The sequence below is a fragment of the Nicotiana tomentosiformis genome, chromosome 12 (assembly GCF_000390325.3).
Source record: "Nicotiana tomentosiformis chromosome 12, ASM39032v3, whole genome shotgun sequence".
In the NCBI taxonomy this organism is placed as follows: domain Eukaryota; kingdom Viridiplantae; phylum Streptophyta; class Magnoliopsida; order Solanales; family Solanaceae; genus Nicotiana; species Nicotiana tomentosiformis.
In genome coordinates, this window is record NC_090823.1 from 122,202,496 (window position 1) to 122,218,208 (window position 15,713).

The following is a 15,713-nucleotide window of genomic DNA, read 5'->3' on the forward strand; positions in this document are numbered from 1 at the left end:
CTGGTATTTTTCGTACTTGTTTTGAAAATAATTTTTTTCGGCCGAGAGCCTATCAGAAACAACCTCTATATCTCACGTAAGGTAGGAATAAATATTGCATACATCTCACCCTCCCAAACTCTTGTTGTGGAATCATACTTGGCATGTTATTATTGATGTTGTTCTTCAATCTCTTCTCCTATTATTAAAGTATTTTGGTATAGCACTCATTCGTTGATCAATAGTATGGGATCAGGTTCATATTGATAGATCTATTGACAGATTATGTATATGCTAACAGTCAAATGAAATATAGTATTAATGATGGAAGAAACGAAAAGAAATCAAATGAAGTTCCAGTTTTCAAAGTTTTATTGTAATTAATTAATCAAGATAACGAAGTCCGCTTTTTACTTTCAAGCAATCATTCACATTTATCTTTTTTATCCTATTTTAACATATTTGACTTGTCAGCCAAAAATAATTATAATTACTAGTCAAATATACAAAAATATACCATGATCATTTATAAAATATATATATATATATATATATATATATATATATATATATATATATATATATTTGTATATTAAATATTAATATACAAAAATTATACGTTTTTCGGCTATTATTTTGGAAGGCAACTATACATTGTAGATTCTAATATTATAAATATATAGTATGCAATCCATTTGTCCACATGAATAACCTACGTCTTGAAGTTTTATTCAACTGTAGTTTATAATGAGAAAGAGCAGAAAAAAATGGGGATATTCTTAAAGAAAAACATGTTAATTATAAACCAATATCGTATATGAAGATGATGTTCACTTGTTTGAGGTAGGGGTATACATAGGTCGGGTTGATTTTATAATTACTAAATTAAACCAATTGTGTCTGGTTATTAAATCTAAAGACCAAACCAAATCGGCCAATAAAATTCGATTTTTTCAATCTCGGTTTTCTCGGGTTTTCGGGTTATTCGAGTTTTTTCGGTAAAATCTTCGAAGCACAAAATATATAACTTGTGCTCAAAATATTTCTTTAATCCTAGTAAGATACAACTATATAAGGTATTTTCTAAGAAAATAATACAAAATATGAGATGTGTCATGGCATTATCCTAAAATATTCAACAATAAAGACAATAAAATTATGTAATATACATATTGCTAATTAAAAAGATATAATAAAAATAAACATAATGTAAAAGTACTAAGTCATGCTAAAATAAGTAAACTAATAAGGGAGTATTAATTACATGACTAAAGGCTAAAGAAAAAAAATAGGTTATGCATTTTTATCTAAATTTTTGCAAAACAAAAAACAGATATTCAATACATTGTCGTTCGTAGTATTGAATTGAATGTCTTTTGTAAGCATTAGTATTGATTTGATTTTGGTTTGGGCTTTTGTTAGCATTATCTGAGTTACTAATATTAATGGCTATAAAACTTATTGGAACATTCAAAAGTTCTAAGTCCAACCTTGAAATAATATCTTAAAAGATAAAATTATGAAAAATTTTAAAAAATATTTATAAATTACATCACAATAAGTATATTTTTATATTAAATATATCTAAAATTTCTATATATGTAATGTCGGATTGGTTTGGTTTCGGTTTGACTTTCTTTAGTTAAAATCAAACCAAACCAATTATGGCCAGAGTTTTTTTCCAACACCAAACCAAATCAAACCAAATCATAGTTTGTTTGTTTTTTCTTGGTTTGATTCCGATTGTCGGGTTGGTGAGATTTATCGATTTTCTTTGTACACCCCTAGTTCGAGGTAAATGCTAACTTACTGGAAATGATTAGCATATATCCTAAATTCTTAATCATCATGTCATTGAACAAATAAAGTACATGTGATTATTTAAAAATATTGATGTTGAAATCTATCTTGAAATTGGAAAGATAAAACAAAGTATACACTTTCTTCTTCATGGTTAATAGTTTGTTTGGCTAAGAGCCTGTTTGGCCAAGTACTATTTTTCTCAAAAAAATACTTTTTAAAAAATTAAAGTTGTTTGGCCAAGACGGAGAGTACTTTTGGCCAGCAGCAGAAGCAGATTTTTGGGAAAAAGCAGAAAATTATAGCTTCTTTCAAGAAGCAGAAGCGAAAACAGAAAATTAATTTATTCAAGACAAAACTATCCTCACTATAAATTTATATTTTCCAAATTATTCCTTATTGATTTAAGTTTTTTTTTTTTTCTGTTTCTAGGTTTTGCCATTCTTTTAGATTTAAAGATTTCATATACATGAATCATATTGTAACTTTTCAAAAAATTTATTGACTATTTTTATTTTTTGATTTTTTCTTTGTGTAATATCTTGTAACTTTCCAAATTATCTTCATCTTTTCTTACACTAAAACAAATTATCTACATCCTTCTTTGGATTATCAATTTTCTTCTTACAAATAATTATTTATAATTTCTTCTCTTATAGGCTATTAATTACTGATCTTTAAAACTGTTATCAAATCTAATTTGTGAAAATTACCTACAAATAGATAATAAATTTATAATTGCATCGCATAATCTATATAGTTTTTTAAAAAGAAGAAAAAGCCTCCACACTAAGCCAAATGGCAGCCTCGCAATAGGCCACTTGGCAATTCAAGACAAAGTTAGTTAGGTTAGGTAATAATTAGTTTTTTTTTGAATTTAAATTTAAAAAAAATTAAATTATGCATTGTGTTGTTAATAATTAGTTACTCTTTTTGAATTTGAATTTAAACATACTTAACTGTTATTTTTTTACGAAAATAATAATTTTTTATATATTTAAAATTATTTCTATTTTACGCTTAATGCCATATTTCAAGTTTGACACTCAAAATTATCTTGTTATGGCTACCATAGTTATACAAAATTTTATCCGACGAAATTCTTCTACCGATAAGGAATTCAACTATTATGCTAATGAAGACAATACTGTAGATATTGAGGAAGGAGATGGGCCTTCTGGTATTCCATTAGAAATGCAAGGCAAGTCTTCTACTAATATAGAGGCGTTGTGTGATAGAATTAAAGATGAAATTATTGAGAACTGCTATCATGTGTGAGTGACTTTGCTTATTATTTCATGGTTGATTATCAATACATAGTAATTTGTGGAATAGACTTCTAATTCATACTGAATGATATATTTTGATTATTCAAATCATCATGTAAACAATAATTAATTATACTAGATAATATTATATGCTTTGGTATAATTATATATGTTATATTAATTTAAATCTTTACTATGTATGTTTACTTTATATTTTATATTTTAATAAAATAAAATAAAACATAATAAAAGTCTTTTACGATAAATATTTAAGTTCATTTTTCTCTTTAAAATAATTATAAGACCTTGATACTATCCTTTTTGGTAATTTGACACTCAAAAGTACTTTTTAGAAAGATCGGCCAAACACAATTTGTTTACCAAATGTTGTAAAAAGTACTTCTTAAATGAATTGGCCAAACACAAATTATTTTTTTTCAGAAGTACTTTTGGATAAAGCACTTCTGGAAAAAAGTACTTTTCCAAAATAAGCAGTTTTTAAAAGCTTGGCCAAACGGGCTCTAAGCTTCTTCAAACGTAGAAGTTCTTCTTCTTCTTTTTTTCAAAAAGGTACTTTTTTTTCAAAATTGAAATATTTGGCCAAACTTTTGGAAGAAAAAAAATTGCTTTTGAGGAGAAGGAGAAGCAGTTTTGGAGAAGCAGAAAAAAGTAGTTTCTCTCCAACTATTTTGAAAAGCACTTTTGAGAAAAATACATTTAGAAGCAGCTTTTAAAAGCTTGGCCAAACACTAATTGCTACTCAGAAGTGCTTTTCAATTAATTAGTCAAACACAAACTGTTTCTCACCAAAATACTTTTGAGAAAAACATTTTTGAGAAAAAGCGCTTCTCAAAATAAGATGATTTTTGCAGCTTGGCCAAACAGGCTATAAGATAGCTGAAATTACAATTTTTTTGGTTTCCGACCCGGTGTTCGGTACCCGCATTGGAGCCCGACTATTCCGAATTCGCGCCGGGTAGGGCCCTATTCGAGAGGTAATGCTCCCTACCAAGAATTTTTCCATACCCAGGGCTCGAACTCGAAACCTCTGATTAAGGAAGGAACAACCACATCCACTGCACCACATCCTTTGGTGGTGGAATTGCAGTTTTATGGTTCAAGAAAATTGATTTTGAATAAGAACATAAAGTTATATATTACTATATCAACCGAGTAAAGTAAACAAGTTAATGAGTAAAAAAGAAAAAGAAAAAGAAGAAATAGGAGAAAATAGTTTTCAGATCCTCCCTTTGTATGTCGAATTTATTTTATTATTTTGTACAAATATCACTTTTAGCCCGCGGTTAAAATTATTTACATTCGGTAACAGCAAAAGTATAATATATATATATATATATATATATATATATATATATATATATATAAGTTCGGTTATTATTTTAAGAACATTTATACCGTGTTTTTTCTTGCTTTTGCGTCACCAAGCCCTAGTGATGGAAGAGGGCCTAACGTCTACTTTCTAATCCATTTTAATTTTTGGCTAAATAAATTTCTTCCAACTTTTGTTACAAAAGATAACAATGATACCTTAAAATCTTTCTTCTCATTGGAAGTAACATGTGCCCAACTCACGCATGGAAAATAATCTTTAAACTAATGATGTACATTTGAATATAAAAACAGTTTTAATTTTAAAACTATCCAGGTACTACCAAGTTGATTGCATAAAAACTCGGTACATCATTTCATTTTTTGGGTCAAAACAGTACCCTGTCTTTACTCTGCTGTTGATCAAGTCTTTTTAGAAAAAGAGTTAATATATAGCAGATTAACTCTTACTAGTTATACGATCTTTTTAGATCGTATAAGTATTATTACATATCTTTCGATAGTAATTTACTTGATCATTTATAGCAGATTAACTCTTACTAGTACTTATTATAGAACTTATCTATAGTTAACTTATAATTAACTTGAATAAACATGTTTCAGTTTTACGTACCAGCTTCCTAAGGTACTAACGTTATGGTCTCTTTTTAAGCCAATTATCTCTAACAGGGGAATTAACTCCACTTTTCATTTGACAATTTTCAGTTCTACTTTGAAAGTCTAATTTTTACTAATCCTAAAGTGCAATCAAGAAAATTATTTTCCAAACTTTGCAAATAAAAAGCAGCGCCCGTTTTGTTTGAACTGATCAGTAGTAGCAGAAAATAAGTATGGAAGAAAACTTGACTATCAGAATACCCCTCAGATTCAGAACCGAGGAATGAACAATTTAGGTATGCGAAAATGCATCCTTAAAATAGGAGTCTCAGAAATATTAGCACAGTGATGTGTAGACCAAGGATAGAATGGCAGCTACATGATAGCCATTATACTCTCTCTATTCCTTTGCTAAAACATCACACGGGACATCTTGACTTTGACAAGGGAAATGTAGCACTAAAGACACTTTATGAAGTTCAAAACTTTGGGAGTCTATTAAAGACATGCCTATGTGCTACGAGAGACGTTGGAACGAGTGAAATTGTGCAAGCAGCAGTAGTGCTTCGAGATCCAATCAAACTCAAAAACTGTTTCAGCTGCCTGAACGCAGAATTAGGCCAAGAGCAAAAGCTGATACTCATTAGCATTTCCCATCCGGTTTCCTCTCATAAGCGTCTTTCCATATCATAGATCATGCCCATGAGTTTCTTTTGGTCTAAGGCATTGAGACGTAAGCTTCTCAGTGACAAAATTCCCCGACATATGGGAACAAAGAGGGGAGAAATAATTGGGAACTGTACGGCTTCTCTAGCACCTCAAATGATTTTGTGCAATCCAATGTTCAAATCAGAAGATATAGAAATAAGGAGTGGGATTGCATGATGCCAAACAGCTTTGAAGACTCGCTTTTGATGGGCTTTAATGGACTGAGAAGGTTTGTGTGAATTGTACCTTATGTCAAAAATGTGGATGACTGGATCAACCGATCCTGATGTTATGTACAAGCCATCAGGCGACCAAGCCTGGTTTATAAGAGCTGACTGCGAGTCACTACTTTCTTGCTTCCACCCAAAGGCTTGAACCTCTGTCTGCCTCAATCTAAAATCAAATAAGCGAAGCTGCCTCTCTATAGTCCTGCATTAAAAGCATGCACTAATAGAATTAGATTAAGCAAGATGAGAGAATGCAAGTAATTGCCTCAAAAGACACATTTGTGATAAGCTTCTACCTGTTATAAGATAATGGACTAATATGATAAAAAAAGCTAATCAAGAATTCAAGATTAAAAAGGAACGGTACTTACATTTTGGAAAAAAAAAACAAAGGAAAAAAGAAATCATCGCAATGAAGGGATGAACCTAGAGAACCTGCACTAAGGCCACTATGTTTTGTCCCAAGAAGGCCAATCTCCCCCTGCTTTTCGGAGGAGTGTCTTCCTAGCATTCCTAAAGCAATCTGGGATGATCATGGTTTTGATCAATTTGTCCTGATTCTCTTGACTAATTATGGGTCCATATTAAATGCCAGAATTCAACAAAAGCCTTTGCACCAATAGGTCTAAGATAAAGAGTTTGTCTAAGATGTTTGAAGCATCCAACAAAAAGCCAATATATCTTCCTTCGCCTCTATCTTAATTACACAAAATTCTCCTCACACCACTTTCATTCCAGAAGAATCTGGCTCTTGATTTAGTTCATAGTATCCCATTTTAACCTCGCTTTACATAGAATCCATCCGAATGATGGTTTAGCATTTGATCCTGCTTCAACTAAAAGATTGCAACTCCGCCACAAAGATGATAGGATCATCCACATAGATTACCATGACCTCCTTCATTCTATCAACTGTCCCTTCAACCCCAGAGATTGAAGAACCATATAACTGTCAAGGCTACGATATTGAGCTTTTTCTGGATTGATTCTTAATATTCATTACAAATTGGGGAACTGTCAAAAATAAACAGATAAAGAATAAAATGGTGCTATTTAATTTGGTTCTAGCACTAGAAAACTTCAAACGTTTAAATATGAGCATGCACATTCACATGACAAGATCAAAGCCAGAAGCATGTCACATTTCTATGCTTACTAGATCAGCTTTGCAGCAAAAAGAGAATCCCTGGTTCTTATATTTATTTCAAGTCTCGGCATTAGCACCGGATGGAAAATTTTCCCCTATAATTCAGAGATATAAAACTCGTTGGCATTGGAACTTACATTCCTTCAACGATTTCGGGCACAATGCAGTGAGGATCTCAAATTACACACTTTTCCTAAGACCCAAAACAACCAAAAAAAGTACAACAACTACTACTACTATTACACCTCGATCCCAAGCAAGTTGTGATTGGCACGAAACACAACCAAGTACTATACTAGATACTTCTATAAATAATAACCAAATCATTGTTGTTCATCTAAGTTGCTCGGACACGGGTGCGGATCTATAGGTCGGATCCTTCGAGATGTAAATTCTAAGATTCGGGAATATGGATCCTAGTACGGATACGGGTGCGGGGATCCAGCTAAGAATAATTTTAAAAAATAAAAATATAAAAGTATCTCTAAATTATGAGAAATTTAGTGGAATACTTACGTATAACTTGTAAAGTGTGGATCTCTTTTTTATTCTCAAGTTGTAGATAAGTAAAAGATTGATTTCCTAGATAATGTATACTATTTTCTTCAAATTTACCCTAGTTTTAGTTCTGATTCCGGGAATCAAATTGTATCTTTTCTCGAATTTTTCCGCCTGTCGTGGTCAAAGTACCCAAAATTGTTTGACCAGATCCAGTACGGATCCAATACCCACACACATACTAGTATCGTGTCGACACGGGTGCGACACCTAATCTGCCATGTCGGAGCAACTTAGCTGTTCATAAGTGCAATATCTTATTTAAGTAATTAAGGAATAACTCAATAGAGTTTATGAGAGATTCTGAGGAAGTCTTTAGGTATTGTATTCCTTGCGAGAATAAATGTTTTTGCAGAGTGCACATTATTCCTAATAAAAGTAATTGCAACATTATAAGAAAAGATGGACTTTTGCAAGAGAAAGAACTGGGAACATAGCTAGGAATCAATAGCATGTAAAAGTGCACCTAAAGAACATAGAAAGACTGCATCGTAAACTTTACCCTGTCTGAACCATAAAGAGATTGAAGTCACACGGATTAGGTAGAACACTCATGCATTTATTTTCAATTTGATGCTTGTATTCTGCTCTTTGAGCTAGCAAATCAAATCCAATGATCCGCTTGTCCGCTCCAGCAGACATCACAACTTTCTTATGCTGCAAACCGGCAACACCCATCACGGCAGAAGAATGAAAACTTCTATGCAATGCTTTAGGCTTCCACGAATTTTCTCCATCTACATTGCTCCACAGGACAGCTGCATGATCACTACCACCAGTAACGAAATATACATCTTCCCACGGCATGAACATTATGTTGTTGATTATCCCTTTAACATGAGGCTTCTCCTCCAGGAAACTTACACGCGTTTTCTGTTGATACAAAGCACATGAGAACATAACAAGAATAAAATCAAAGTAATATTTGATGCGATAGGATGCCTGGTGTGCTATGAAATACGACATACTTAAGCCTCAAACAACTTCAGAAGCTGGAAAAAGATGTTTGTAATGAGAGATTAATTTTTAGTGGAGGAGACAGGATAGCTAATAGACCTTGGTTTAGTTTGGTCAAGGAGAACCTATGAGTACAATGGTTATCTGAAGCCTCTAATATCCCGGTTAACTGAAGAAAATGAAAAAGGAAAAAAGATACTGACCTCATAGGATCATTAGGTCCATATAAATTTACAATTAATCGTCATCGGAGGTACTTTCATGTGTACAGAATATTACGGACAAGAACATAATAAGAGAACAAGTAACAATACAAGTACTTTAATCCTCTTTTACAGCTCCAAAGAAAAATGTAAGTACTTTAACTTATCAGTTTAAGGACCATTACTCAAGAAATCAAAGGACTTCCTCATCCTTCCCCTACGGCTCTCCATCAGAAATACCTATGATCTGGGTCTCATATGTTCATTTATCTATTCAACCACTACAACAAACCTTTGCATAGACAGTTCTATGCATAAAGTCAGGAAGTGAAAGTGGATTAATATATCTGGGCTTCTGCTATAATGAAATCATAATGCAACTCAATGTAAAGGACTTAGCACATGCCACAGACATGTACCCATGCTGTTTCATCAAATAGGTATTTTTACTATCCTATGAGCTTTGCCATATAATTTCTCTGGAGTTTATCTCAGACTTAAACCTGTACCTCTTTTCCTTTAAGATTCAAGATTGAAATTTGAGAATCCCCACCATCAGCACTATAAACCGAAAAAAGACTATTTCCTTCTGGGTGCCAGGCTACATCTTCTGGCCATCTCCTTTGCTTGGATGAAAGGCAATCAGTGGAACTAAGACGATTAACAGTTGACCTGATTATCCAAAAAAAAGAAGGTAATTTAAATCATCAGAACACAAAAAAAAAAAAAAAACAGCATTTAAAAGTTATTGCTGCCTGAAGTAGGCTTTTGCCTTCAAAAATATAGTCTCACGCTCACAAATGAAAGCGATACGGATATGGCTAAGGAAGTTGACTTTTCAAACTTTTAACATACCCTCTGCCATGTATCTGCCATAGGTTGATAATCCCATCCAATGCACTGCATATTCAAGGGCAACCTAAATTATCATTCAGGATTAAATGAAGCTATATGCAAAACCCATTTGTTACATTCTATGCCAGATGCTCAAAGATGCCATGGAAAGAATAAAATACGTGACTACACTGCGCCTTAGTCAAGAGAAATGAAGTGCAGTGGACATTCACGTCAAAGAAAAAACATCAGCTAGCAACTTCACAAATTAATAGATAGCAGCAAGAGTTCCCAAATCAGTGACAACTCTAGAAGCAAGAAATGAAATGCATCGATAATCAAAATTGTCATTTAGCATGAATGCCTGAAATTCACAGACTCTTAAGCACTGTCATACCTGCTTGCAAAAAGTTCATTATTTGTAGGACTTGAGATAATTGTTCTCAGCTTTCTCTTGTGTTGACTAGATACGACACAGGATGTCTGGCAGCGTATCATGCTTGCTGAAGAGCAGCTACTTATCAACGGTATCAACTCTTTATGCTCTTTCTGCTCTGTATTTAGAAAGCAAACATGAGAAATATACTCGTCATTTCGTAACCTCCATCCAAAAGGCTTTCATGCAACATGCTAATAGCAGTGATCAAATATAACTAACAAAAGGCATGATATAACTACAATATTACCGAACTTCCTTTTTGTTCCTTTAGACTGAATTTCAGAAGCTTCCTTCTCAGGTGTTCTCTGACTTTTATCTTCTTTTAACCTTGCCATACTAGTACCATGAGCAAACCCTGATCCACCAGCCTGCGAATCAGAACCACTTGAGATTTTAGGACAAGATTCTATCAACTTCAAAGGTTGAGATACTCTTGGTTTCACATCGGGAATGACAAGTGGTGGTTTCGCCTGGGGCACACTGCGAGAAGTATATTCATTTTTCTGGAAAGGACTTGCCATTTTTCGATCTGGCGCTGGAGACTTCCTAAACGGTGTATTGTTGTCCTGGCTACGTTGTGGTTTAGTTTCAGACAAGCTATGAGAAGAGCCCTCATTTATCTGGATGGGACTTGGGGATCTTCTTTTGGCTGTCACTGGACTCGTCCCATTCCCACGGGAGCTTGTGGATGTTGCTATGTTCTCTCGTCCCCGAAGACGAGCTAATTTCAGCTGTGTCTCCTCTAGCCTCTTCTCTGCTTGATCGAACTATACAATTCATCCAATGGAGGAGAAAATGGGGATGTCAATTTTGCTCCCAAAAAGTACAAGAACAACTCTTTAAAGAAACAAAAAATCTATTCCTGTAACTATAGAAATGTAAATCATCTCCAAGTTGCAGCTAACATTCGATAGATCATGCTGAATTTGATGCTTCAGTGAACTGCATCAAATTAAATAGGAAAATGAACTGCTAATATACAAGCAATTCTGTTGCACTATAATAACTTTAGCGCCAAGATGGATCTCTCTTGCTACAGGAAAAAGATAACTGAAAGCTTTTCACTCATCCAATCTATGCTTAGATATGTGTATCAATGCATGTAAGCAAACAGTAGGAAAAAGGTATGCTGCCTCCTTCTCAGCCAGAAGGAAGCATGCAACTGCCAAAAACAGGAGTGAAAGAACAAAGACCCCAGAATGTGACATTCGTGTATAAAGAATCAACACAGTTGTTACATATGCCACCGCAGTTACTGCACACATAAAGACTATAGTATTCAAAACAGCCAGCTCATATTCCAATAGAAATCCTCAAAATGACACCATTAGTCTCAAAGGTGCAAGGTCACATGTTTACTACTGACATCAACTTAAAGTTGAGGACACTGCCTTTTCTTTTGGGGTGGGGGTGGGGTCAAGAAGTTTGTAAAGACAGAAGAAAGAAGAGATTTGGGAATGAATTGCAATTATCCCCTCAAGCATGCTGAAATTTAAATAGTTTTACAAGAAATTCAAAAAACAAAAAGGAAAAGAAAGTAATTCCTATACCTAATTACACAATTACAGCCTACAGGGATCTCAAACCTTTCCCATACTTACAAGGTACATATTATTGCGTACTTACAATATCCTAATATTGACATTTTTAACAAAGTTGAGGAAACTACTATATCTGACAGCCACTAAATGTTGCCTTAATTCTCTCCTATTATCTACTTGAACTTGGGAACTAAAAGGAAGAGAATGGACAGTATTAAGGTTTTCTAAATATATCATCTAGCAATTGCACCAATCTTTACCGGTGAATACTTGTTATCAATGGGAAGACAAAACATCGAGTGTTACATCAACAGTTTGTATTACCCCCAAAAGGAAAGAAGATAAACAAACACAACAGTTATTTTTTACCCTAATTACAGTCCTTGCTGAGGATACGCATTCTACCTTAGCAGAATTTCCATGTTTCTCACAAGGTTAACTTGTCCACTTGAAAACTATGGTAAGCAAGGATTCCTAAAATCAGATAATAAATGCAATGCAAACAGATTTGAGAAATTAGCGGGAATACAATCAAGCCAAATGGTCCAAGTCTTCCAACAGTCCAGCCAATGACATTCCTATCAGCGACCAAGAAAAGAAATGGTAACTCTCTGAACCTCCAACAGACTGGATTTGACACAGAATTTATTTGCAAATAAGCCATAATGAAGATCCAATAAGCTGCTATGGAAGTATTTAGCACCAAGAAAAAAAGAAAGGTACGAGCTTTAAACTTTCTCTTTGCGCTTCAACAAACAATAAAAGTTAAAAGAAGGTAAAGATGGGGGATGTCATTAATGCTCCGAAAATTAAGAGAATGACTCCAGAATAAAAGGTAAGTCATTCCCTAGGTTGCAGTCAACATTCAACGCACGTCCTTTGGTGAATTAAATGCTAGCCAGCGTAAGTTGAGAGGTAATTACAAGAAAGTATGCAGGTATATAAATCGCTCTAAAAGCAATTCCGAAGTCCAATAACTTTAGCTTCTAGATGTGTCTCTCGCATGCACTAGATAAATAAAAGCTTTTTACACTTTATTTATTAAATTCCATGTTTAAATATGTATGTCAATGTGTATACTATAAGGTAGCAGTATGAAAGTGGCATCATGGATCTTCTCATCAAGAAGGAAACTTACAACTGCCAGAAAAGGGGAGAGAAAAACAAAGACCCCAAAATTCAAATTCATGTATCTTTGCCAGCAAGACTGTTGGGCATGCCACCACCGTTACAGCCAGCTCATTTTCCAATTGACATCCTCAAATGCCACCATTTGCCTTAAAGGTGCATTGGTTCACATAATTTTACCGACATGAACCGTGCTACATTTCATCTGTTCAAGCGTTGTAGCGACTGTTACATCTGATTACCACCAAACATTACCTCGATTCTTCATCCTCAAAAGTCCTTATAACAGGGAACTAAGGTAAAATGTTGGGAAAGTTTCCACAGTTTGCAAAAAATAGTATCTCACTGTTGGACCTATTTTACTGAACCACTAGTTACCAAGGAAATACTAAACATCCAACTAATGAGTGTACTAGCATGTCATATTAACCCCAAAAGAAAAGTGACAAACAGAAACGCAAAAACAGCAACTAGCTTTTTACCACAATTACCACCTTATCGAAATTGTCATGTTGCACACTCCAAAAAATTAAAAATTATGGTAAGGACGGATGCTTAATATCAGATCACAAATGCAATCCGATAAATAATCCAAAAACTCGAAATCGAGAAATCAGTAGGAATCAAGAAACCTAAATGAACCAATCGTCCTAAAACCCAGCTCGTTAACATCGCCAATATTTTGAACCAAAAAAAGGCAACTTTACCTCCGATTCAGGTGTTTTATCAACACACATTTATTTGCAAATAAAAAAATTTAATGAAAATTCAATTGGCCGCTATGGGAAGTATTTAACTTTTTTTTAAAAAAAACTAAAGGTACAAGTTTTACACCCTCTCTTGAAGCTTTGTACCGATCAGCAGAGCCAGATGTAGCAGTGCTGCAGCTGGTGCTACTGATCCCACTGCTCTTGATTTGAACTATATTATACAGTTAATCAATTTCAAACTCTATATGTCTATCTGTGTGTGTTTCCAAGGGAGTAGCCAAACGTTGAAGGGCTAGAATGACAATCTCAAAACCGAAGTTCCAATGAATTTTCTTCACATATGTCTAACCTCAATCGTTAGTGTTTCTGCCTGTGGGTAACTAAGATGGATCCAGGATTTAAACTTTATGGATTCAAGTTCGGTATTCTACCACAATTCATTTGATTTACTGGGTCCGCAATCAATTACTTGTACTTATTTAGTGAATTTCTTAAAAACATACACGGTATCTGAGCGGGTAGAGTCACCGGTTGGATTAGCTAGCTCGAATAGCATGCTATAGAGAAGTATGCGTATATATAATAAGTTCACGCTGACTATCACGAAGTAGAAACAATTGCATTTTCATTTAATGAAATAACTGAGTTAAAATTCAGGATCCGCCGGATCAATGAACTACATAAGACAACTAATAAAATCATTCAGAATCAATATAAGAGTATAAATAAAAGTACCTGAGAAGTATAATAGGAAAGGCGTTGGCGAAGATGTTCCACTTCTTTAGTTCGGTGTTCAATGAGAGCTACAAGTGCTTCCTCTTGCTCCTTTCTGTTTTCTTCTTCCATTCCTCCATGTGAATTTGAATTGACTTTTTCTTCTTCGGTTTCAATCTTGGGCTTTTTCAGAACCGGAGGAGGTGTATTCATTTTTTTCAAAACTTGTTTCCTCTTTGTTTAAAGTATATTGGCGGCGGTGACGATAATACTGCCGTCTTCTTCTTACCGTCTACCGTCGTCCGACCGACTTCTGGTTCGACAAGTTCAAGGTGGATGTTTATCTAGGTGCGTGGTGTATTTTTTCTTCTTCCATGGGTAAATTATGATTTTTATTTAGTAGGTGTAAATGTTTTACTGCTAATACAGATACGTAATCAATGTCTCAAAAATAAGAAATTGTTATAAATATATTATGACGTCCATTTAGTAATCAATTGTAAATAAGTTTCTGAAAAACTTTATTCAAATTGGATTTCGCCGTAAATATATTTATTTTTTACTATTTCGGTACTCCGTTATAAATAAATATTACTCCTATATAAGATTATGTATAACTGGTACAATAACAACTTACAAGAAACTTACGCAGTAGATTGCAATAGGAGCTTACAAACAGTTTATACACCACCTTGCAGTAGCAGCTTACACAGCAGCTTACTTTCTTCTATAAATAGAAGAGATTTCAGTTCATTATGTACATGAGTTTGAAGTTGAATAATATATCAATCTCTTTCTATACTTGTATTTACTTTATAATTTTTATTTTATAACACGTTATCAACACGAGACTCTGCCATTTTGAGCACTTACTTCGAATTTAATTTCTATTTCAGTGTTCATTTCCGATGTAAGGCGACACTCTTACATCCGTGGTTAGATCTTATTTATTCTGAGCATCGTGAGTCAGATTATATCCTTGAGGTGGTGAGCTTTTCTTCTTGGCACTAGTGATGTGGATATCACTTACGTCTCGAGTAGCCAAATTTATATAAAGTAATTTGAGGCTTTTGCTTATATTTAATTTAATATTTTTATCATCACTTGCTTGGTTTTGTAGTACGTGTACACTACATATTTTGGTATTTGTTTTCATCCTAATTATCTTAATAAAGGATTACAAAGTGGATAACATTGTTAGATCCACTTAAACTCCAGTAAAGTTTGCAAGAAATATACAACCACCATAAGTGGTTATTTTTCGTATATCTCACTGTAACTAAATTTTGCTAACCACCAGAAGTGGTATATGCCTATGACCACCAGAAATGATAATTTAGGCTTGTGAGCACCTAATTTTTGACTATATTTGAATTTTTATCACCTTCTACTATGTAAATATTTTTAAAATTTAATATATATTTTTTTAGCTTTGTTACACTTATATATATATATATATATATATATATATATATATATATATATATATATATATATATATATAATTTAAAAGGTCAATTATTACTATATATATATATATATATATATATATA

The 15,713-nt window shown here is 33.5% G+C and overlaps 1 protein-coding gene across 2 annotated transcripts; it reads right to left on the reverse strand.

Annotated features, from left to right (window-relative positions):
* Positions 1-5,226: 5,226 nt before the first annotated feature.
* LOC104084606 (uncharacterized) lies at positions 5,227-14,543 on the reverse strand. 2 transcript variants are annotated; one of them, XM_009588508.4, is made up of 7 exons: positions 14,182-14,543; positions 10,315-10,435; positions 10,026-10,182; positions 9,650-9,694; positions 9,304-9,466; positions 8,137-8,507; positions 5,227-6,131 (listed from the first exon to the last, which is right to left on the reverse strand). In XM_009588508.4, exons 1-7 carry the CDS (start codon positions 14,371-14,373, stop codon positions 5,813-5,815), a joined length of 1,368 nt encoding a protein of 455 aa, XP_009586803.2. In that variant the 5' UTR covers positions 14,374-14,543; the 3' UTR covers positions 5,227-5,812. The 2 variants fall into 2 exon arrangements, with proteins under 2 accessions (XP_009586803.2, XP_009586802.2); XM_009588507.4 differs by having other exon boundaries at positions 10,315-10,834.
* Positions 14,544-15,713: the final 1,170 nt, after the last annotated feature.

Bases quoted from the DNA above. Each gene is read 5' to 3' on its own strand.
- LOC104084606 (XM_009588507.4), bottom strand. From the start codon at position 14,373: ATGAATACACCTCCTCCGGTTCTGAAAAAGCCCAAGATTGAAACCGAA. The intron at 10,835-14,181 runs GTACTTTTATTT...TGAATTGTATAG, and splicing joins TTTCCTATTATACTTCTCAG to TTCGATCAAGCAGAGAAGAG. The intron at 6,132-8,136 runs GTAAAGTTTACG...CTTTTAATGCAG, and splicing joins CTCTTTATGGTTCAGACAGG to GACTATAGAGAGGCAGCTTC.